The sequence below is a fragment of the Calypte anna genome, chromosome 20 (assembly GCF_003957555.1).
Source record: "Calypte anna isolate BGI_N300 chromosome 20, bCalAnn1_v1.p, whole genome shotgun sequence".
Classification (NCBI taxonomy): domain Eukaryota; kingdom Metazoa; phylum Chordata; class Aves; order Apodiformes; family Trochilidae; genus Calypte; species Calypte anna.
Genome location: NC_044265.1, coordinates 5,165,955 through 5,190,692, shown reverse-complemented (window position 1 = coordinate 5,190,692; position 24,738 = coordinate 5,165,955). Strand labels below are relative to the sequence as shown.

The following is a 24,738-nucleotide window of genomic DNA, read 5'->3' as shown; positions in this document are numbered from 1 at the left end:
CAGAGAGTCCATCCTTGGGAATACCTTCACTCATCCAAAAGTCAGTTGCCCTGTTTGAAGCAACCTCCTCTCACACTTCTGTCCCACAGAAGCTAAGCCTGCCCAGCCCCAGGCAGCACAGTACAAAGAGGTGTGGAGAGACCTGGGTGCACATGGACCACAAAAGGGGCTGCTAAAGGGGAAGCACTGAACTTCAGATAAATTGTCCCTATGGATTCAGCAGGTAGAGCATGGAATGTCAGCAGCTCTATTGCCATGCTTGACTTGGTTACCTTTCTACAAATAACATTACACAGGAAAAGCCTTCAAAGAATGAAAAAACTTCTGTGTGTGCTCACAAAGTTCTCACAGAATTACCTTTTCCTCCTGCTTCTGTCTAGGACAATCCAGAGCTCATGGATCTGACTGGACAGTAAGCCCTTCACAGCACTGAAGACATGCCTGGATGTGACCAGCTGGAAACTGATGCATATGCTCCTCAGATACCTGCCCAAAGGAACCAAGTTCTGATGTGATACTTAATTTACTTCAGCCTTTACAATTTATCTCCCTTCTCTGAACACTGTTCTGTGCACTGAATCAGAAAAAAAAACCCAAAAAACCTCCACAGTTTAACCTCAGGCTGCTTTACATAGAAAGACCAAAACAACCTCTACACTTGTAATCCTGGGGACATGCTGTCTGCTAATTAAGGCTTTCAAAACACAAAGCATAGCAAAATTTCTGCCAAGTCATCATTCTGCTTGTGAGCCTGATTAATAAACATGAGGCCACCAAAAGGCACCTTTAGGCAGCTCAGTAAATTGATTACAGCCTCCTCTAAATAGATGCTGATGGCACAGCCACACACAGAGCTCACATCAGGGTGAGGTAGGACAGGAATCCACACGTCTCCCACCCACCAGAAACACTGCTCTGGGCTGCTGCTGCTGTGTAGCTCCTTGACACAGAGTGCTGGCAGCAAAACTGAACTCCAAAATGCTCAGCTAGAATTACTGCTCAGCCTTGAGGTGCTCAAAGTAGGGAACAGCTCTGCAAGGGCCAGAGGAGATCCCTGTGCATCAGATTGGGCTGTCACTGGTTTAATTCAACATGCCATCCAGTGGCTCTGCACTCCACCCTGGCTAGGGTTACAACTCTAAGTGTTTCCAAACAAGCAAGTTACTAATCCTGTGATCTCACACAGCTGCTTCCTTCCCCGTCACCTCAGTTCTCCAACTGTTTGTGTAATAATTATATCTTCAGTACTGTAAATAATGTCAGGATGGGGTCTGCTTTCCCATCATTAGTGGGAAATTTTGTTATAAATAAACCTGTCCCAACAGCAGGTCAGGATTGCTCTTTGTCTGTTGAGACATTAGCGTCTTCTTTCTGGACTCAGAATGGAAGATGCCACACAAAGACTGGTCAAGTGCACTGAGTCCAGCACCAGTAACTTAAGACAAGGTTAGAAATCCACTGGCATGCAAACAGATATTCATTCATCCCTCTGCAACCATCCCTCCCTGCACCCAAACAATTCCTTGACAGTCTGCAGTAGATACAATCTCATTTTTCCAGAGCTGACCATGCCTTAGGACTGCAGGCTCCAGCATGCATGGAAATGAGTTCACACTTGCACCAACATCCCTATAATAGATGAAACCCCTCCTGTCCAGGTTTTGTAATTCCAGCACTACAAAAATATTACTAACTGCCCAGCAGGGTAGGAAGCAATGGGGAGGTGTTGAAGAAAATCAGTGAGGCTGTGACAGCATCAAGTGCACCACTGGACAATCTATTACCTTTCTGCAGGCAGCAGGCACAGTCAGACATCAGCCATCCTTCTGCTTCCCAGTACAGCTGGACAGAGAACCCACAGAGGAAAAAAACCAGCCTGAGTAGGCCTGGTTCTAAATGTGTTTGCAGACCTGCTCTGTAACAACTAACACACCTGAAGCCATTAGGATACACTTGCCCCAAGGAAAGGAATTGTAAGAAGCAAGAAGCTTTCTAAACTAATAAGTAAATGTGGTGGCAAAAAAAAAAAAAAAGTGCCATAAAAACTACATGCAAAATGAGATTGGATACTCCAGGTAAAAGCAAAACAACTATCAAAAACACTTTGGAAAGATCTAAGTCTGTGTGATTAACTAGCTGTGTGAGTGCAGCTATCTGGAATAAAAGTGACTCCCTTTTAAAGTTCAGGTTGCATCAAAATGAGGAAACTCTTGAATGCTCATGCTCTGAGAGATTAGACATAAAAACAAATAAAGCAAACCAGAAAACATCTGAGGAATACAAGGCCAAAAGAATAAAACCAACCTTTCCTACATGTAGCCAAGAAGGCAGAAAATCAATAAAGACACACATGCCTTCAAGAAGATAAATTGCAGCAGCAGTCAAGGATTTTTTTTCATTTGTTCTCTCCTTACACAGTGTGTCAGAGCCCTACAGGGAAAGCACTGGAGGATCTGCCCTAGCATGAAGCATTGGTAGAAAAATAAGCTATAAAATCAAGCTGATAGGTAACAAAATGAGGCTCAAAAAGATCCCACCAGGGTGAAAAGGAATTCCGAGGTAAGATACTAGAATTAGTAGTTTAACTATTTCTTAAGACTTCTTTAGTCCCTGAGGACTTGAATGCAGCATGAGACCAGGGGTTTGAAGGAGTGCAGAGTCCAAGGAGCAGTTCATTAAACTTCAGTGGTGTCCAGGATAATGCTCATTAGGAAGAAACAGGTAGGAACTATTACAGAGAACTGAAACAGTGAGCTAAGTGTGAACAGCTGCAGAGGGGAAGCAGCAAGATGGCTTTTATAAAGTAGAGTCATGTCTCACACATGAAGTTCTTTGGAAGTCACAGCTCCACACCCTTTATCCACAAGCCTGCTGGTTGACATAATTTTCTGGAATCTCCAAAAGACATGTGATTAAGTCCTGTTGCCAAAAGGCCTTTAAAGAACCTAGTCTGACACGGGACAAGCAGGAGCCAACACAGAGATGCAGGGTAGGGAAATGCTAAACCTCCCATGTGGAGGTTTCTCATCAGGAAGAGATTTTGGTCTTTGGTCATTACTATCAATGTGTCATTCAATAAAGCCCAAGTCTGCTGCCTCAACACTGCTAATGGGCTTGAACGCAGCAAATGAGAAGTTAGAGCTCTAATAACTCACATGTAGCCACATGGCAACCAGCAGATTCCTGGCATCGAGTTTCACAGAGCAACAGAAACAATAATCTCAATCAAATTTCTATTTGGAGTGAAAAAGTTACTTCCAGAGGCTGAAAAGGAAGTGAACCATCTCAAGGGACCCACCAAACGTGGCAGGATCAGTCAGAGCCAGACATGCCAGCACCACAGATGGCTCCTGGCAAGAGACAAGCCCTAAGGATTCCTCCTGCCTGAGCTTTGAGGGATCAGGGCAGCTCAGCAGAGCCCGGCCTGAAGTCAGAGAGAAGAGGCATTAGTGGAGAAATGCAGATGAGAAGGGTCAGACAAGAGTGGGAAGTCCCTTCCTACTGGCACATGGCCCTTTGGGAAAGGTCATAAAAGAACAGGACACTTCACACAGCAATGACTCATTTCATTACAAATAATTGACAAAATTACCCACCAGAAAAAACCCTTTCCATTCTCATGTGAGCCCAGGTTCCAATCAGAGCCTCTAAGACAGGCAAAAACCGTAATTCGGGACCATTCTTTCCTCTTTATTCACAAATCATTTAGGATGAGGAGGGGGCACCTGGGAAAAGGCAGAATTGCAATTTCTTTTTTCTAAAGGAAATGCAAACATCCTGGGAACAAAAAGGGGGAGGGATCCAGGGAAGAAAGGATTTTCCAGATTCACATGGAAAGCACTCAAGTAGCATGAACACAACAATGAACATAAAAAAACCCCCATAACTGGCACCCTTTTGACTTATTATAAAAAAAAATAAAATCTGCTTCTGCCTTCCTTCTTCTGGTCTTTCAGTTATTTATTCACTTCTGTTCTGAAGGCATTTGTTTTGTTTTTCCTCATTTCTTCTATTCTTCTGATACTAGTGTGTCCTGGAAAGAAAAACCCAAAAAATTAACTCTTCCAAGCAATAAAGCACTTCCTTGAACAGCAGAAGTGTCCCCAGACCCCTCATTCTCTCTCAAAAAAGCCTGTCAGATCAAGTTCTCAGAGGAAGCTTATCTCAGTGATAAAACCAGCACTGTGATGGAATGGAGGACTGAATTCAAGGATGGAAACAGTCAGATAAAATGGAGGTTAATTTCTGGTGAAAAAGGGATGAATGAGCCTTGTAAAATATAAAGCAAAAAAGCAGGGCCAAGTGCAAAGTGCCTTAACTGCTCTATTTTAAACAGGACCAATCTATCCACTTGGAACCAGGTGGTCCATGTAAACAAAAAAAGATCTTCATGTCCCCAGGAAGCTGAAGTAGCCTAATGTGGGCACAGCACACCAATCTTTTTAGAGTCCCTTTACCCTTTCAAGAGGCCAGACACAAGGATAGTTATGGATGCCACATGCTCAACAGTTCATCCCTAGAAGTTGGAAACAATACAATCTTTACTGACATATCTGGGTTAGCAGAATACCCAGCAATGAGGAAAAATGCTTGTGACTGCACATGGCAGCTAAATCTAACTTTCAGTTTGTGGATAATAAGTTATTTGCAGTACCTTCCAGGATCACTCCTAGGCCACAGGGAATTAAGGAGTTAAAATATCAGGCTGAGAAGCAGAAAACATGCCAGCTGTAGAGAACACAATTATGAGGCATTTGGTAACAGGCCACTGAAAAGCTGAAAAACTTGTCATAGCTTGTTCTGTGCTCCAACAGACCTCAAAAACCCCTCAAAACACTCGAGGGAGAGCAGAGGTAGGAACAGGGTAACACAATGCCAAACTCTTCACAGGTAATTTTCAAGAAATCATCCTCCATATTATCTGATCTGCTCCCATCACAGTGCACATGGGTTCTGTGACACAGCCACCCACACTGGTTGTTTTGCACCACAAAAACTGAGCTCTGTTCAATGCAGTGTGTGTGTGCATGCCTGGAGCACTGGCTATGACCATGAGAGAAAGCAGATGCTCTTGAGAGGTACCAGTGCAGTTGTGTTCTGATTTTAGTCCCTTCACAGGACTTGTCCCAGATGCTGTCTCCTTTCCCCAAAACAGTGCACTGAATGAGAAATGAAGCAGAACAGAGACATTCAGAATTGGGCAGCATGCAGGGTGGCAAGCAATCCTGACTCCTACACTGTGCATACAGCAAACTGGGACCTTACCTGCTCAGAACAAAAGGAAACAAAGGGTGAATGACAGTGGAGACCAATCAGATGAACTGAATGGAGTGGGCTGGTGGCTGCTGCCTCCGAGCCATCATCATCAGTTCAGTCTAATAGGAGGTGAACCCTGGATTAGGTCATGTTCTGAATGAGGTGGTGCTGACCTGGCTTCTGCTGCACACAGAGCTTTCACCACACCAAGTGATGAAATAACTGAATAACCAGGATACTGCAGATGGGGTCAGGGAGCAGCAACAGCAGGGCAGGCACAGCCCGGGTATCAGCCATTTCCATCAAGTTCTCCTCTACCCAACAGCAGTAGTGATTTATTTACACGAACAATACTGATTAAACTAGGTTTATTTCATCACCTGATAGGTGCTTGGTGTCCAAAGCAGTATGCACATGCACAAAGGCTCCTATACAGACTTCAGATGATTAAGGAAATCACACAAAGGCCATTTAGCCTCAGGGGACATGTTCTGCTAATATGCAAACCCAGCTGTAGCCAAGGACACCCAAGGACTGTTTTAAAGCCCAGGAAGTGATGTTGGAAGAAAGCAGCTTCAGCTCAGGTTATCTTTTTGTACAAGGAGCGAATAATGACATGAAATGAAACAAGCAGCATGCCCAGGAAAGGCAAATTCCAAAAAGGCCCTTACTTCTAGGAGAGCTGGTCACTAGCAAAACCCCCTTTTACCGCAGCGTTCTATACTTTGCCAACCTACTGCTCTGCTCTGCAGCGATCCTGCCAAAAGGAGAGAGGAGGAAAGGTTCAGAAAAGACAGGAAGGAGGAAAGCAGCCCTGCTCCAGGAACCAGAGCCAGCAACAGAAATGCAAATAGCAAAACCAGGCCTTCTGGTAACTTCTGTAAAAAGATGGTTTAGAGAGTCCCCGTCCCACACCCGCCAGTGGTCTCCACAGTGGAACAGCAGCTTTGGAACAGCAGCTTTGCCTCAAAGTGCAATCTACTTAATTACCACTGCACTTCATCTCAGACAGGCTAGCAGCATGCTAGCAAAAAGATGTCTTTTTGATCTTTAAAGTCATGTACAAAGGGTTTAACTTTAGCCTAAGGTAGAAGTTTTGCTTTCAAATCTGCTATTGTAGTTGCAGCTTCATGTCATTTACAGTGAAAAAGCACACAGCCCCCCCTGCAGTGTTTTGAAGTAGGAACCAACCACCTGCATTTATGTGCTAACAGAAGCCCTGGTTGAGCAAAGACACTACAGAAAAAAGCTCCATTATATTCCTTTTCCCCAAATCTTTATCCTAGGCAATCTGTAATTAATAACAATTTTATCATTACTTTTTTAATTAAAAAGGAAATATTCAATTACAACATAGCCCCACTGGCAACTAAATCCCCATAGAAACTGTGGAGAGCAATAAAGTGCCCCAGTGGAGAGGGCTGGACATCCATGGGAGGAAGGCTGAGAAAGCTGGGAGGATGGTATGGAAAGGCTTGATTGGAGTGACCATTCTCCCTGCTGCAGCCATGCAAGTAGGGATGTTTTAAAGACAACAAATCAATACAAGCCCCCTGAAAAATTATATTCTTGTGGGTTTTTTACAGCCCTTTCCCTGGTTTTAGTACAATATAATCAAAGAAGTGAGAACCCAGGGATATCTATGTAAATAGATATCCAAGGATAAACAACTCCTACTGGCTCCAAAAGGAGGAAGCCAGAAAAGCACAGGTTTGGTGTCAAAGCAGGTCAGTAAGATCATCTTCAAAGCCAAACCATACATTAATACAAAAGGGCTAAAACTTTGGTCTCACATGAAAACCCTGTGTGACAGAAGTGAAGGAGAGAGAACAGTTCAAGCTCTAATTAATGCACTGTATTGGAAGCTTGGGTCAGCAAACTGTCTGCAGGCTGCCTAAGCACAGCACATTCATGAGACACTGCATAGGAGGAGACACTGTGTGAAGGATCAGAAGAACTGAATGTTGTATCTCATAACATTCACCAGGATTTTCCCTGGTTTTGCTTGCATGTGTTGCCATTTTGTCTATTGTTGAACACCACCAATAAACATCAGCTGCCCTGCTCTCTATTATCTCCCTTTAGGTAGAGGAAGGCAGTAGTCAGATATCCCTCCTTACCTTCCTCCTCTTAAAACTTTTCTCACAAGCACAGCTACACGAGTTAGGTTTCCTCTCTGTTTACAGTGGTTTTCATTACCCAACAATATTGTAAGAGCTTGATTTATTGTTATAACAAATTTATCAGTGAATGTGTCTTGCCAAACATGGGCTTCCCCTTGTCAGAGTGCACACACTTCCACCCTTTGCTTTCTCTCTGTGCCTGTTCATTTCAGGAAGTGGCCACAAGGACCCTTCTCTCTGAAGTGGCAACGAGCTGCAGACAGAGAGCAGCTTGTTGCCCTAATGAGTTCAAGCAGCTCATCCCCACACACCAGATGCAAAAACCAAAGGCAGCATCCACTGCTTGATCAGTGACTGCCACATGATGGAATCAACATTCTCCTTCCTGCTGATTTGAAAAGCAGCTCCCACCAACTTCTCCATCCCTGGCTCACCGTTTCACTGCTTTCTGAGCCAGCATCCTGTTGCCTGCCAGGAATGTGACACCACCCAAAATGGCCAAGTACTTCAGAGTCTGGAACATGTTGAGCTGAGTCCAGTAGATGTACATGAGTCCCAGCATTGCTGTGATAAAAAAAACACAAACCACAGAGGCCAAGGATCAAATAGCATTTCAGACAAATTATGTTGTATTGTCAGCCCTAACTGCTGGGTTTCTACCTCACCACTGAAGTTCTGAAATAACAGAGCTAAAGATATTGTTATTGCCAGGGGAAGAAGGTGCCTGGGTGTCCACACTGGAGAAAAATGTCACAGTGATGGTTTGCAGCCAGCCCCCTGTGGAAGAACTATGGCCACACTTTAGCCATGAAGGGCTATTAAAAGGACGAGGATACCCTGGACCTTTAGTAGAGGGTATTAACCTTTGCACATTTGTAGGAGTATTCAGCTTTATAAAGCTTCCCAGGAAGCTGACTTGGATTAATCAACACATCTCATTTGCATAACAGTAGATTCCAGATTCTCCCAACTCACTATTTTCTTGAAATTCTGTCAAGACACTAAATAACTGTGGAACCAAGGGCAATAAAAATTGATGAAAAAAAAAGATCCAGACAAAGAAAAAAAGCTTTCATGGGAAAAGAGCTTTAAGGAAAAGATGGAGATGACATTTCAGCAGGTTTCAATCCCCACAGAAACTCCCTGCTTACAAAGGCTAAAAATGCAATAAAGAAAGTGTGACCTCTGGAAATAAGAAGTTCTATTAAGTACAGATAAATGGTGTGTGAGAGGAGTCCAGATAATGACTGCTGTTATAAGCTGATGGCCAAAACAGGTTTATCACCATATTAACAATCATGAAAAGCAGGAAGGCAGATGAAAACAAGAGAACAAATGTTATGCTATTATGTCATTATCCTTAATAGACTGCAAGCCCATTAACCACCAGGGCTCTCATCTATAGTGCCCAGGTGAGAAGGTCAAACAAAGCAGAAAGCCTCTGACACTTACCAGCATGTCCCAGGTGAAAAACAATGGTGCTGGGAGCAAAGCTGAAGTTGGAGATGTTGGCACCTATCTTTATCCACTAAAAGGAAAAGAAACAAAACCTCAAGCTTTTATTTTTAACTTCAGCACCTTTCAAGCCTGTTTGCTTTACATTCTTCAGTGAATACAGTGCTCTCTTCACAGGAGCACTTGTTTCCTACTATTAGAAGAGTAATCCTGCTAGAGACAGAGCTGTTGACCTCCTTTAGTGAAAGTTTGCCCTACTGCTTATGTCTGCCTAAAGGCAGTTCCTTAATTATCTTTCTTAAAGCAATGGGATTGCTTCAAATCTACATTTTCCAGAAAAATAAACATTGCTATTTCTACCCCACTGAGTCAACTTTAATTAAAAATAACAGTAAGGTTTTAGTTTGGGAAAAGAACAGCTATAGATACAAGATGTTTACTTATGAAAACAGCTTCAGTTTTTAAGAGTCCAAAAGATAGATGCATGAAGGATGGAAAACAGAAGCAGTAGTAATGAGATTTTTTTCATTACATTTTTCATTACATTTTTCATCACCATGTATACTATGAGATGCATACTCCAGAGACCAGTGGACAATCTCAACATCAGCTTTCAGCAAGGCCAGCTAATGGGAAATTACTGTCTCATCCTCCAAATAAGGAGTGATTTTACTTGCCTAGATGAGTTTATATTTCATTAAGTTCAAAATGCTGATCTGATGATAACGTGAGTAGCAGTAGATGCTTCAACTGCAGACACAGAAATACCCAGTATGTCCATAAAAGGGAATAATCTGATAGGATTAAGTAACCCAGGTGTTGTGATGGATATATTAAGTGCCAGGCAGAATCACTGCTTTTTATACCTCTGAAATTCTAGTCTTAGCCATAACTTAAATCTGACCACTGTTACTTAACATTCCTAGCAGAATGACACTGAAGAAAATCACTCTACCTACTTCTACTTGGCAGAAGTGTTTTCCTGTTTTCAGTCAAAAACAAAAAAACAGTTTAGGAAAGAGGGAATACCAGACAAGTGCTCTGCACTGCCATTTGCCAGCTATGGCTGCAGCACTGCTGTGCTAGTCATGATAAACCAAGAGCTTTAACAAGGCCAGCCTGACAGCCTCCCGAGTGACCCTGGACTGGATGGGAAAAAGTTTTCATCTTCTGTGGCCCAATTCACTCACCAGAATGAGCAGCAGAAGTAGTGGGGAGAGAATCAGTGCTGTGAAAGTGTTAGATACCACAGTGGGAGGCCTCTTCTCAGGTTCCCTGAAGAGGTGCTGCAAACAAACAAAACCAACTCTTAAGTAGAAGTATTCCAACAGGGCAGCTTTTCAGCTCTCCAGAGGACGAGCTGCAGCCTGGTGTGTCCCCAGATGTTCTTTGGACAGCAAACATTCCTCTTGAAGGTACTGTCTATTCCAGTCTCTGCACATTTGATCTCTTGCACCATTAACTTTCCCTTGCACCCACAGAAGCACTCCTTAGCTTGTCATCAGCACAGATGGCTGGAAGGAGGCTGGAGAAATCTGCACAAGCAGAGAGCTTTCTGTGGTGCTTACTAAGACAAATTTGCATTTTTTCTCTTCTCAGTGACACCAATTGCACACGTAGAACACACAGCTTGTTTATTCACACTCTAGAGGACTGCAACGAATTTCCTTCCATTAAGCAGTGCCTCTGGTCTTCCTTTAGTTACATACTTTAACAGTGTTAATTTTAAAATTTTTAAGGAGAGGTGATTTTTCAAAACTAAATGATGATGAGAACAAACAACACCAGGAGGACTGGTCCCCCCATCTCCAAACATTTTTTAAAATTTTTGACTGTACCTGAATTTCAGGTTTGGGAACAAAGAGATTTTTGGACTGGACTGTGGATGGTGCATCCTCTTCTGGGAATTTGATCACAACATCAGCCTGAAATGAAATTGTGCAGCTTCAGGAAGTTTGATCTTAACATATTAAAAGTTTTATAAAACCTCTTACATTACTTTGGCCTATTTCTTTCTTTATGCATCTATGACTGACATGATTTTAAAGGAAACTAAGAAAAAGCCACCAGATTTTTAAGAAGCACTTTCTCCCAAACACAGGCACCAATGCTATTCACCCATCACTAAAAGCTGGGCTTATTTCCAGCACAGCAAGCACAGAAAGGCTGAACTGTGAAGTGCTTGGTGTGAAATTACAACCAAACCCATAAACATTCTGAAGTTTCTGTTCCACTGAACAACAAAACAAACTTTCTTTTCAGTCTTGCTTTGATGCTTATTTAAAAACTTAAAATTAACAGCAATCTAAAGTCCAAAAATGGCCAAAAAGATTCTGCTTAACTGTAAATCAGAGACATTTGAGCTTTTTCTTTCAAGCCTGTATCATACCTCCTGTTCAACTGCCAGTAATCTGAAAATCATATCACCACACTCCCAGCTACATACCACATTCCACAGGATTGGATTTTCCAGAGTGGCATCTCCAATTATCAAGTAAAGAGTGTAGGTACCAGAGGCAGAGTCGAATTCAGTCTTTCTTTCAGAGGTATCCAGTTCAAACTTGTACACGTTTTTGCTGTCTGGTTCTGCAACAAACACAACCTCTTGGCCAGTCCTTTGGTTGTGAAGTCGGACAAAAGTCTGAAAGGAAAGATTGTAACAGTTCTGGAATACCTCACAGTGCCTTTGCAGATGCCAGGAAAATGAGATCTTTACTCCTAAATCAAAAACACAACATTAACAGCTGGGATTATAAACTGGGAGCTCGGGTTTCTTGATCTCTGCAAATCAGCAAAGCCCAATGATTCTCTGAATAACTGCATGAGCCATGTCTGCCCAGCAGCACACTTGGGGTACAGAGCAAAAAGGTGAACATTACCCAGGTGAAAAGCACTCAACAGGGATGCATACACAGGTGGGGTTTGGGTGGTTTTCTTCCTATTGTATAAAGACAATATATTTTTGTAGAGTTCTTTTTTTCAAGGACATTTTCAGCAAACAATCTATATTAAAAATAAAACCAGAAGTGTGCTTTACCAGTTCAGGCTACCTGTACTCTTTTTATTGAGTTAAATAAGACAGAGCACCTGAGCCAGTAGAGGCTTCATTTAACATCCAGCCCCAACAAATGAACTGCATCCACTTCCTGGCTAACAAGATCACTGATCCCAGCAGTCTGGGTCAGAAACATCAGGCTTCTTAAAACCTACCAGATCTTTTCAAGAGTGATTGTCACCTCAGATGCTTCAAGATGGAACACCTGACACATTTATGACAAAAATTTTTCCTCACCTGGTGAGGGATGAGTTCAGCTCCACTGTTCACATCTATCAGCTGGAAGGATAAAGCAAAATTCTGATGGCTGTCAGCAGTGAATGAGCCCTTGGCTTTGGCTGGGTAAGCCACCCTAGGAGGAACAAAACAAGCAGACCTGAGGTGAACTTCCAAGAGAAAGCCTGGCATTCAAAGAAAATGAGGCATGCAAGCCTGACCAGCAGTACTGCAGTCTACTCATTGTAGATGAGCTATTTTATTAAAAAGTCAGGTGAACCAATATATGTATTTCTCTACCACCAACAATTTAATAAAACTAAGTGAATGGAATTTTTAGAATGTTTTTTGTGAGCTACCTACCTGACCTGTTTTCAAGTAAAACAGTTTCATGTTGTGAGGTTCAAAGGAACACCAGAAGAAGGTTCTGCTAACACTACACCCCACACTGCATTTAGCCAAGGCTACAACCAAAGGTGTGATGCCAGCAGAACAGAAAAAATCCCAAATATCAGCACAAGAAGGCTGTATCAACACACACACCCACTCACACAGGCCTCAGAGAGGCTGTGCAACCTAAATTAAATTCCATGCACTTCACTATAACAAGTGTAAAAACAACCTCATTAAGCTCCAGTACACCTAGCAATGGCACAGCCACACCTCCCAAATACAGTGTACATGTTGCTTTAGAGTATCTCTACCAAAGTCCAATAATACCAGAAACATTAACAATTCTTTTAACCTGCCTTTGCTTTGGAGGGGTGCCAGCAAAGGAACAGGCCTGGCTTCTGTTTATACTTATTTCAGTATTAATGAAAGCCACCTATAAATAAACCAGTATTCTCCCAATGAACTCATGGGTTTAAGAGGAAAAAGCATGGGTGTAACTCTGTAGTTACTCCAATACAAATTCCTCTGGTTTAGCTGAAGTTGGTGAAGCTCAGAAGATCTCCACTCTAGAGCCAGGGCTGCCCCTTAAAGGATCACTCACACACCTGAGTTGTTTTACCTGGTAGTTTTGGGTGCAATGCTCTGATCCTTATCCACAGTAGAAAGATCTACATTAGTAATCCCAACTTCTGTGGAAACTTTCACTTTCAACTGCAACAAAACAATAAAAAAGTTACTCAGCATTCTACATACAGTAATTACAGTGAAATCTACCGCAGAAGTTTTAACTCTTCTGTCTCCTTTGCCCTAAGCCAAAGATAGAACCTAACCTGAACAGAAGGCTTACAATTGCAACAGAGCAATTTACCTTCTGGCAAAGTTCCTCCTAACCCGTCCCCTTACTCCCTGCACAAGCAGACAGCTCTGAAGACACCAGCTTCCCAGTCAGGCTAAAGCTACCTGCCCCTTGGAGAACTGTTTTTAATGAAACAGTCCAACTATTCAGATCAAACCTGTTTTCCTTTTAAATTAGCAGCACTGAGCTATTACTTATTACATCATATAAGATACATCTGAAAGCTGCATGTGCATATGTGCTTCTGCTTCCTGGCTAGCAATCTGAGATGAGAGAGGTCTCCAGACACCAACCAGCTATGCCTTTTTTGGCTCCTAAAGCCTAACAGGTTTCTACTGATTTTATTACCAGCAGGCAAAAGCCAAAGCATTCCTGCAGACCTGCACATTCTTCAGCAAGGTTTTCTTGGGAGTAACAGCACTGACCCCTCAGTGCAAGGCAGCTACCACCACCATTTATCCCTCTCCTTTGTGCTAATCACAGTATAAACCCCAAACAAATATCCTGCCTTCTTCCCAACCCCAAACCACAAACTAACTCAGCACTGAACCACAGTGGATTTGACTGACTTCAGTCCTTCTCTTAAACACAAGTAGTTACTGCAGTCTGTAGTTTTTAATTAGCACATTTTTTTCCTCACAGCTTACAAATGCTTCCCTGGAGAATTGAGGCTGCATTGCCAAGATATTTTTCATCATATACTCCAATTTGTTACTACAGGGCTGCTCATGTGAACCAGCCTCACATCCTCTCCCGAAAAAGTAATTTACAGAGAACCAGTGGGATAAATATGTAAAAACAATCCAACTATTCAGGTCAGACTTCAAACAACAATCTTGGCATATCCTGTACAATAAAAAGTGTAATTTAAGATAGATTACCCCTGAAAACAGGTTCATTAACATGCAGACTATTCAGGTTAACTTTACTAAAGCCATGGTTTGTTCCAAGATGGGAAGAAAGAAAGATGGACTAATGAAATATTCATTTAAAAAAAAAAGTTATGTGAAGGCAACTCAGCTCTGCAGCACACAGCCCCTTCCAGCTGAACAGTACACAAACATCTCTCAAATACTTTAATGCCAGGAAATGCAGTCTCTGCCTGGAGTAATAACCCACTGGTTTAGCTCATTACTGTCAAAGCGATGGTGCATTAAGGACAATTAATGCTAATAACAGTAAGGAAAAAAAAGCAGTTCCCCCAGCAGTCCTCCCCCATAACAATGTGTCTTATTAGAAGGGGTTCACACAAAGCCACCAGTGTTAATGCATTCCTCCTGTTACCTCTGTGTGCCAGCAGCCAGCTTAAGCAGGACCAATCAATCCCCTTTTGACACTCCTACGTGCCATTACTACTACAATGACAACATCAATTTGATCCAAAGAGTAAAGGTCAGCAGTTGCTAAATAAGTATCTTCCTCCACTCTAAGCTGCCTGTGTTGGAAGACTTTAAAAGTTAACCCTTTCCTCAAATAGGTGGCTGAGGGCAAGAGCTAACCCTGGGAACAGACCCACTGCAGAGCACCCTCAGCTGTTGACATTGGAGTGACTTGATGAGTAGTCACCAAAATCACATTATTCTCACTGTAACAAACTTAAGTGAGCGTTTCGCTGAAGCTCTTTTTCAGAAAGGTGTGGTATAACAGCTTGTGCCACCAAAAAGCTGGTATGTATGCCCAAAATGAAGGTTTCATTTGCATGTGCTTTGATCACTATTTCTCCACTACAAAAGCATGACCACATATACAGTTAGGAAATGACAAAAGAGCCCCGTGGCAGTAGAGCAAACAGGCAACAACAAATGCTCAGGTCCCCTACATCAGACAATCCCCAGACAACTGCTAGCAAAGCCTCAAGATTTACAAACTCAAATACTGAATGCTCTGAAGAACTAACAACCCAGCCTTTTTTTGCACAACTACTTTGGGCTGCTATATAAATACTCCCACCATTAGCCTTTGTTCACTTGCTGTTAGATCAACATCTAAGTGAAAAGTCAGTTTTGAAATTCACACAAATCTCTTTAGATCATGTATTAATCTGGTTACTGCCCATAAACCTGAGTCAAAATCCATTGCATCATAGAAAAATGTGATTAAAATGCCATACAGCTGGCAACATCCTTACCAGCTATAAATAAAAAGCTGTTTCAGTGAATAGGCACAGAACAAAAATGCCATCAAAAAGCATCAACTCACCTCAATTTTGTTAGCAATAAATCGCTTATCTCCATCAACACTGATAGAGAAATCATAATATCCACTTGCAGGCTTCACATTCATGAAGTTCAGCTCAAAGACATCACTGTAACAAAGCAGCAAAGTGTTAAAGTAACCTCTAGAACACAAACAGCAACCTACAAATAGGTAATATCTTGCTACCAAGAAGTCTCTAAGTTAGGTTAAGCAGGCAAGCAGATGGATGCACCAGAAAAGTAACATTAATCAGTGCAGCAGGAAGAGAATTCTTCAAATTTCCCTTGGAGTGAGAAGAAGGTTGCAATTCTCTACTCCCAAGAGAAAAAGCAACAGAAATTCACCATCACTACCAAAGATGCTTGGTCACAAAGCACAACTACAGCATCATACAAACATTTCTGATAGAAGAACCCACAAGGGAAACTTGTCCAACACCGTTGAAAAAAAAAACAAACACATTTGCCTTATAAACTGTAATAATAAGATTATATTCTTACCCTGATAGAGCAAATGCTGTCTGTTGAAGGACAGTAGCTTTGCTAGATGCAGACTTGGCATAGTCAAGCTTGACAGAAGCTTGAGTCAGGGGCTGAGACATAACATTGGTCACTTGTAGCTACAAGGGAAAAATCAAGGTTTTCCATGAAGCCAGAGTGAACGCAGGAGCACAGATGACTCACTACACCTCTGACTCTCTATTATACACCCTGAACTCTCCCCTGCCCAGCACCCTAGAATCACCTGGCTCCTTCCAACCTAACCAGGAAAGCTCAAGTTTCTATTCAGCAGAGCTGACTTCCACACAGTGCTTTCTCCAGGCAGTGCTTCCAAAAAACACCAATAATACCCCAGATCTAGTGGAAACTTTGCCCTGGAGCTAAAAATGAAAGACATCATCTCATACACGCAGTCAGCCCAGACCTACAATACTAAAGACTGAACCAAGGGATAAATTTGGGGCTAAGGACTCACCCTGAGCACAGGCTGATGGTGAGACACAGCTGCAGACCCATCAGGGATAACAATGACAGGGAGGTGGTAGCGGTTTCGGGATAAAGAACCCGCGGCACAAGCGACACTGAAAGCCTCTGAGAGGGTCTCAAAATTTTTTTTGCTAAAAATTGCATTCATCAGCTGGATAATTTGGTCCTGAAAGAGGGAAAGCAGATCAGGTATAAGCACCAGCAGCTTACCACAACATTGCAAACTGTCTCAATGTAATGTTATTAATAAAAACATTCAGGAAGACTGCTGAGTTTCCCATTTGCTTTAAAAACAACTCAGGTTTTGAGGGAACCCCAAATTTGCTACCTTTTGAGTGTCACATTAGCATTCTTATTCTTGGCTGGGAGGTTCCAGTCATGAGCACTGTAATGTGCTGGAAACCTGCAAAACTAGAATTTGGATCTCCCTCCTCACATGTTTCAGACTGGAAGATGCCATTAGCTCAGCTACCCCGACTTTGTGCAGCTGCAGAACCAGCACAGCCCCAGGAGCAGTGCAGTTGCCTTCACAGAGTGGGAAGGACCAGGCTGGATGTCCTGGCTACTGGCCAAGCTGGAAAGGCCACAGGGAGGTGACGGCCACCTTAATGGCTCTGGAAGCCATGCAGGCCTTCAGCTCAGTGTCCTCATGGTAAGAGGATTAGCTTTAAAGCAGCACCACCAGGAGCACAGAGCCAGCTCAGGCTCTGGGATGTGCCAAAGCTAATTTGTGCTCTCCAAGGAAGGAGTGGGACCACATCCCCCCAGCTGGTTTCACATTCTGACTTTGTAGGGTTAGTGTATCTGAGCCACACTCTGCAGAGTATGCCATAATTTTTTATATTGTTCCACCTCTCCACGTCAGTCTGGAAAACAAAGCATTTGGCCAAGTGTACTTTGATCCAAACTCAAGATTGTGGGCTAAATTCTGATCAGAAACGAAAGACAATAATAAAGACAAAAGAAGACAAATATAACAATACACTATGTAACCTACAAAAATCACTTTTAAATGAATCCACATTTCAGCTGATCACCCTCCTAATTGTATTAATGAGCACCAATGTACATGACCTTACTCTAGAGAAAGCACCCAGACAGATGCTGCAGAACTCCCACATAGTGCAAATCCTGCAGTGTTTTTCATTTATATGGTGAGCATGGCATAGTTCCAGACCTTAATCAGCAACTGACACACTCATTTAAATTATGGAATTAAATAAATTTTTAAAAGGGAGCTATTTTTTCAAATACATGTTAATTTTCAAAGAGTTTTGTGGCATTCTGGAGGCACTCTCACCATTCACAAGAGATAAAGCATAAGTCCCAACAATAGCACCTCTGACAGCCCAATTCTGAAACAACACTAAACCACTTTCCTTAATTGGACTTTTTTTTTTAAAGCATAATTTGGATGCTGACAGTCTGAATTGTGTGTAGCAGAATCACCACCTCAAAAATGACATCAAAATTACTTTGCTTTAGTCTGTTTGGCAGCAGTGTGGAAGAGAGCCAGGAATGAACTCAGATGGCTCACACTGGCTCCTGTCTCAACCCTGCCACTTCGGCTTGTGCTTCAGGGAGCTGCCATTCTCAATCAAAACTACATCTACCTCAGTTAACTTATTGTGGGAAAAAAAACCCACCCTACAATACAGACTAAGTGGATATCTTGCAGTAATGATTTCTAGCTTAAGCTCAAAAGGAATTTCCAACAGCCTTTCCCTTCAGTCAACAATTTTTGCATCTAGATTCATGCAGGTCTATGCCACTCATTTTGGGCACCCCAAACTAGGGTGATTGCATTTTCTCACAGGTAAATAACATTTGCAAAATACTTAAACACTGGAAGGTGCTAGACAAGTGCCAAATACCAGAACAAACCCTGAAACAAGAGGGTTTTTTAAAAACAGCTTGTCTCAATAAACACAATAAAACCAGACCTCCTTTGCAATTTCTTTCTGTACATTTGGAAAGAAAAACAACCAACCAACCAAAAAAACCCCAACACAAACCCAAATTAAATTCAGCCTGTGATCTTGAAGGTGGAATTTCCTCCTATATTCTTTTACTTAGCATTCCCTCCAAGATGTCCCTTCTCAATGAATGTGCTCATTGTTTTTTGAAACTCTGCCCAGTTATACCAGTTTCCTGGACTACACAACAGGGACTGGGCAGATCTTTTCTTGAGAGCTGCAGTGTGCAAGGAAGGGAAAGGCAGATACAGACCTCCTTCATTGCTGGCTCTGTACCCACATGGTCTGAGAGCTTATAGGCAGCAGCAACAAACAGTGCAGTAGCCTCAATTCCTTCTTCAAACTGCAGATAAACTCCACCCAGGTCATCCAGGCGAGCAACAAGATCCTGGCAGAAAGAAGTATTAAAACTGAAATTGTATTCTAGTAGATTCACAGAAGTGAACTGTTAAGCCTGTAACCAAGAGTTTGGGATCACTGAAGTATTTTGGAATAGCCATTTAGAAGCAGGAAGAAAAAGAAACCCTTATTGGACTTAATTATATTGTTAAGTAATGACTTTCTGTGTCTCAGTTCAGAAAAAATGTCTGCCTGAAAGGAAGAGCCAAGCCAATCCATATCAGACAGGCACAGAATTAGCCAGGTTGGTCTTTCATTTTGTGTTTCACATTAATACAGATCTTACTACTACAGCAGTCTACCAAATTCCTCAATAATTAGAGAACATAATATGTTCCTACCTCTATCTCCTCAACAATGCCACTTAGATCTGCCTGCTGGGACAAGTAAGATGCCGTCTCCAAAGCCTGGATGGTTCTTAAACAAGAGCAAACAGTTGTATGATTTTCTTTCCTTAGCAATCAAACATCTTTTAAATCAAAGCAATTGCAGTTTCCATTCTGAATGAAGTGTAAACCAGCTGTAATTGTATTAGTTGACTCAAGACAATGAATCTGAAATGATTTAGTGGAAACTTAGAAATCACTAGGGAATGGCACTTTTTGAATGTATTCAATGCAATGAGTTGATTGCAGCAAAACACAGAAAAACCAAATGTCGATCCCAGCACAGCACAGATCCCCAGACTTGCTACAAAGGCTTCTAGAAGTAATTCTTTTGTTGTCAACAAAGCAAGTTTTAAAGTTCCCTTCTCTCCTCTCGCTTTTAAGGAAGTCTCTCCCCTTCCAGAAAATGACTTAGTTCTTGGGTCATAAGTACCAAGATTCCTTCTGTTTCCTGGCGTGCTTTTTCCACCTCAGCACAGGCTGAGGAAGAGCATCATGTCTACTGCAACTGTAAATGAGATGGGGACATGGCTGGGTTTTAAGGAAAAAAAACAATTGTTGTGAATCTTTTCTATTTAAGAGGAGACTTCTCTTTGGGATGTGTCTTCTTTACAGACACTTTTCCTGAACTAAAGTGAATACATATGCTCACTTGTAAAGTCACAGAGAGAATAGAACAAAACCATTTCATTACTGTCCTTCTGGAGGAAGCAACTACACTCTGACATCTGTATTACAAACACCAAGGGTTAAAATACCCTTTACCCCCAAAACCAACTGCCTAGAGAGGATAAACATGCAACAGGGAATGATTTCCCTTGGGAAGACTTACGCCAGCACATTTTCTTCTTTGCTAAGTCGAGCAGTGAGGGCACTGAGTGCTTCCTGAGATGCTAAGGGAAGGCCAAAGGCACTGAGGGCCCCAACAGCATGGAAAATCTGAGTGACTGAGGAATCCTCACTGACAGCTGCAAGCAGCAGATCCCTGGTCTCGTTTGAAATGGTGACCTGAGGAAGAACACATTGATTAACACCCGAGAACACAAGTCCTTTAGTCACCACCCAAGGAATTCTTTCTCGTGCCACACACTTGCTTAGTTAATTACTGTCAATTTTGGAGAGGAAGCCCTTTACAATATATTTTAATTAATGAGATCCCTAAATTGTGCTGTCAGGTATCAACTATTAGGCATAATCCACAACTCACATTTATCCTGGTAACATGTTCCTGCTTTTCATCTGGCATCACAACACTGTGCAGCAGCTGGGGGTACTGATCAAAACTGGGGGTTGGCTGAACCCTCCAGCCCAGCTGGGCTGCAGTTGTGTCCCTGCAGTGCTTCAACACAGGGTTTACACACAAACAGTTTATCATCCACCCAAAGAGCTTGTCACTGGTGCAGCTGCTATGAATTCTACTAAAAGGTGCTGGTTCCCTTTTTCTTACTCACCAACATCCCACCAGAATTACTCTGCACCAAATATTTGCTTTGTGTTTTCACATTTTGCCTTGAACAGAGCACTCCCAGACACTTCATCTGTTATTTACCCAAGACACAACAGAGTACTACAACCCCCAGGAAGAAAAGCAATGCATAAAACAAACCCAAGAAAAAGTTCAAGATAAGTATTTCCTTGGTAACATCTGTCTTCATGTCTCCCAACTCACCTCACAGCCAGCCAGGACCCTGATGGACTGTGCAGCATAGAAGAGGGATTCAACACTGCTGGAGTCCACGTGAGATTTGATGAATTTGCATGCAGCCTGTGAAGAAAGAGAAGTTAGCTGAAGGCAACAGTCTTGACATAAGCCACTGTGAAGAGATTTAAATGATATTCTAAGCCAATTTCATGCATACTGCTATGCATTCTTACACTGAAAAAGGCAAACAAAATCCCTAGGAGTATTTTTGATGCAGCAGAGCCTAGCCCCCCCCTCCTGAAGTCTGCTAAGTGATGTATAAAGGTGGACCCTGCTATGAGAGAGAGGGGTTTTTCACATGAACTCAACTGCAGCCTGAATTTGAGTACTAACTTCAAACCCATTAAAAAATCCAAGTCCTGTGGTATATTTAGTATGGAAAATCCAACAGCATAGGGATGAGCACAAATATTGTGGGTGAGCTTCCTTCCCATCATACACAATCATTCATGGATGTCTGCAGAATACAGAATTCCAAAGCATACAGAAAGAAGGGAGGTAAGCAGCTACAGTATGAAGGCAAGCAATAAGACCACTCATTAATCTGTAGCCAGTTTATCATTAACTGATAATGAGACAGATGAGTCGTTAAGATTCCATTTAACCAGAAAACAAGCAGCAGGCATCATGCTGGTACCATGAGCCTTTGTTTCTAGAGGGCACACAAGGGAACATATTTTTATGTAAAGAAATAGCAAGATCAAGTGACTTAGCTGAACTTGATGCTGAAATAAGAGCTCTATTTAACAGGACAGCAACACAGAGTGTAGGCAGAGATCTTTCTTGCAGAACAATGAAACATACTGACAGCTACAGTAATATCACGCCAGGCTGTGAAGGAGCAAGCCCCGAAACCACCACAGAGAGGCAGTCGGTGTAAGAGAGCCCGGGGCACATTACTGGCCAGACAAAGGGGCAATGTATTCACCTAATGTACCTGAAATATCGCCAATTCCTGGCCCTGACAGTCGCAAAGAACATAATGCGTGCATGCTTTACGTTTTCTTCTCAGCCCCGTCAAAACAGAGCTCAATAGATAAAGTTCATAACTCCACCGCAGGCCCTGAGCACAGCAAAGCGCGGGCCTGAGCAGCACGGCCCCGAGGGGGGGGGGGGGGGGGGGAAGGAAAGCCAGGGGCCTACAGCACCGTCGGCCCCTTCACCGCTCACCTTCTCGTCCGCCACCCGCACCCCCAGGCTGTCCAGGCCCACGATGGAGTGGTAGGCGGCCTGCAGGTCTGCGAAGGGCCGCTCCAGCACCGCCCTCAGCCGGGCCAGGTCGCGGTCAGTGAGGCGGTGGCTGGGGACCAGGGCCCGGGCACTGGCGAGGAGGAGGAAGCCGAGGACCGCCACTCGACCTGCGGAGGGACAAGGAGTTAACCCGCGCCGTGCATTCCCCTTCCCCGCCTCCCTCTCCGCCGCACCCCGCGCCTCACCCGGCGCCGCCATGATGCCGCCCGCCACCTCCGCCACGGCGCCTCTTCCGCCCCAGGCCCCGCCCCCGCCCGCACCACCACGCAGAACTACGGGGGAGGAGGGAAGGACGGCGTGGTTAGCGAGGACGCCCAGATCCACGGGAACCCGCCCTGACACGGTGGAGATGTGAGAGAAATCATAAAGCAGGGGAAGGGCGGTGGGATGGAGGCGCCTTCCCGGTGGCGGAGGGGCTTCCCCTAAAGGAACAGTGGGGGATCCCCCTGGGAGGCGGGAGTGGTACGGACCAGAGCGGCGGTGGACGGGGGCGGCTCCTGGCGAGGATGTGGGCGGCGCTGATTGGCTGAGGCGCTCTCGGCGCTGAGCACGTCACGGCGCCTTAAAGGGGAAGCGGCGGCGGGTACAGCACGACAGGACGTGATAGGAGGCGATAGGACGCGATAGATAGCGACAGGACGCGACAGGACACGTCAGGATGCGATAGGACGCGGCAGGACGCGAAAGTAGGGGATAGGACGCGATAGATAGCGACAGGACGCGATAGATAGCGACAGGACACGTCAGGATGCGACAGGACGCGATAGGAGGCGATAGGACGCGATAGATAGCGACAGGACGCGACAGGACACGTCAGGATGCGATAGGAAGCGACAGGACGCGAAAGGACATGTCGGCACAACAGAACGTGCCAGGACATGACAGGTCACGATACGGCACGATAGGACGCGATAATATTGCGACAGGACACGGCAGGGTGCAACAGAATGTGATAGAATGCGACAGAACGTGACAGGACATGACAGGTCACGATAAAGCATGATATGGCACGACAGGACATGGCATGATACACACGATGGGGCACAGCAGGACGCAACAGTTCATGGCACAACAGGACACGATGTGGCACGATACAGCATGATGGGATGCAGGAGGATGTGACAAGTCACAGCACAACAGGACACGACACGGCACAGCAGGACACGGCACGATACGGCATGACACGACATTTCATATCGCGCCGTGCCTGCTGTGCCAAGCTGCGTCACGCCCTGGCGTGGTGGTTCACAGCTGTTGCACCACGTGTCGCACCGTGTGTCACACACCGCCTGTCGCACAGCCTGTCGCACACTGCGTCGCACCGCGTGTCACACCGCGTGTTGCCTCCTGGGGTGAATCGTGTTCCTCGAGGGGAGCGTGAGAGGCTGAAGGGATCGTTTGGGCCATCCCAAAGCCAGGGGAGCCTCATTTCCCCCTTTTTTTTTTTTTCCTCTTTGTTTTTTCCAAAGTGCCCTCTCCCAAAAAATCCAAACGAACAAAACAAAACCCAACAAAACCCACAAAACTCCCCCCCCAAAACCCAACCAAACCAAAACCCCAAAAAAGCAAGCGTGAGGTGAAGCCTGTGGCAAGTATTCCAGATGACTTTTGGGAAGAGCCCCAGGAGCGACGTGCATCCCCCGGGGACAGGCAGGATGTGCCTGCGGGATGCCCCTGTCCCCTGCGGGAGGGACCCGCTCCTGGGGGTCACTGCCCCCCCCGGGAGGCCCCTTCCAGCGGGAAGCCGCTGCTCTTCCTCCTGCAGAGGGCACTGGGAACTTGGCTTTCGGCTTTATTGGGAAGTTTCCCGTGGAGCCGGAGAAGCTCCCGCTCGCACACCCATCCCGCACACCCAGCCTCTCTCTTTTGGGATGATGCGGACATTCCCAATCCCATTGCCCTTCCTGGAGAGCAGCCCGGGGGGAGGGGAAGATTTTTTTTTTTTTTTCCTGACACTTTTCCCTGGGGCTCAAACAACCCCCTGCACCCCAGCACAGCCTGGAGAGGAGGCTGGAGCCCCGCAGCCAAACTCCTCTGCTCCAACAGATGGAAACAGGAAGGGTGGTTTAGTTGTTTTCTGTCTCATCTCATTAAAAAAAAAAGAAAAGGAAAAAAAAAAAAGAAAAGGAAAAAAAAAAAAAGAAAAAAAAAAAAGGAAAAAAAAAAAAAAGAGCCACTTGTGCAATTAAGTGCCTTAAATGTGGATTTTATTTCAATGTAATGGGATGGTTATTGCATATAAAAGAAGTGCCAGATGGTTGTTAAAACCACATTTACTAAGTTCTAATAACTCTGCAGTTGACCTGGAGCTCAGCAAGAGCTCCAGTCCCTCCTGATGAAATAATTCCAGAGCCTCTGGCCTGCTGGAGCAGCTCTCCAGCTGCAGGACACTTTTCCCATCTCTATTTGGTGGCCAAAGTTGGTTGTTGGTGGTGGTGCCAGAGAGAGAGGGATGAAGCAGTGTGGAACAAAGCTTGAGAAGAGGGAT

General features: G+C 44.1%; 1 protein-coding gene across 2 annotated transcripts; it reads right to left on the bottom strand.

The window, feature by feature from the left end:
* Nucleotides 1-3,672: 3,672 nt before the first annotated feature.
* On the bottom strand, nucleotides 3,673-22,488 carry RPN2 (ribophorin II). Of its 2 annotated transcripts, XM_030463092.1 has the most exons (18): nucleotides 22,436-22,488; nucleotides 22,170-22,357; nucleotides 20,967-21,062; nucleotides 20,130-20,305; nucleotides 19,253-19,328; nucleotides 18,766-18,900; nucleotides 16,526-16,702; nucleotides 16,051-16,169; nucleotides 15,554-15,659; nucleotides 13,118-13,209; nucleotides 12,127-12,241; nucleotides 11,281-11,475; nucleotides 10,673-10,759; nucleotides 10,025-10,120; nucleotides 8,832-8,907; nucleotides 7,814-7,943; nucleotides 5,928-6,013; nucleotides 3,673-4,033 (listed from the first exon to the last, which is right to left on the bottom strand). In XM_030463092.1, exons 1-17 carry the CDS (start codon nucleotides 22,446-22,448, stop codon nucleotides 5,962-5,964), a joined length of 1,929 nt encoding a protein of 642 aa, XP_030318952.1. In that variant the 5' UTR covers nucleotides 22,449-22,488; the 3' UTR covers nucleotides 3,673-4,033; nucleotides 5,928-5,961. The 2 variants fall into 2 exon arrangements, with proteins under 2 accessions (XP_030318952.1, XP_008504557.2); XM_008506335.2 differs by lacking the exon at nucleotides 5,928-6,013.
* Nucleotides 22,489-24,738: the final 2,250 nt, after the last annotated feature.

Coding starts and splice junctions, on each gene's coding strand:
- RPN2 (XM_030463092.1), bottom strand. Junction 21,063..22,169: donor TGCGGGTGGCGGACGAGAAG/GTGAGCGGTGAA, acceptor CTTTCTTCACAG/GCTGCATGCAAATTCATCAA. Junction 8,908..10,024: donor TACTTCTGCTGCTCATTCTG/GTGAGTGAATTG, acceptor TTTTCCTTTTAG/TGGATAAAGATAGGTGCCAA.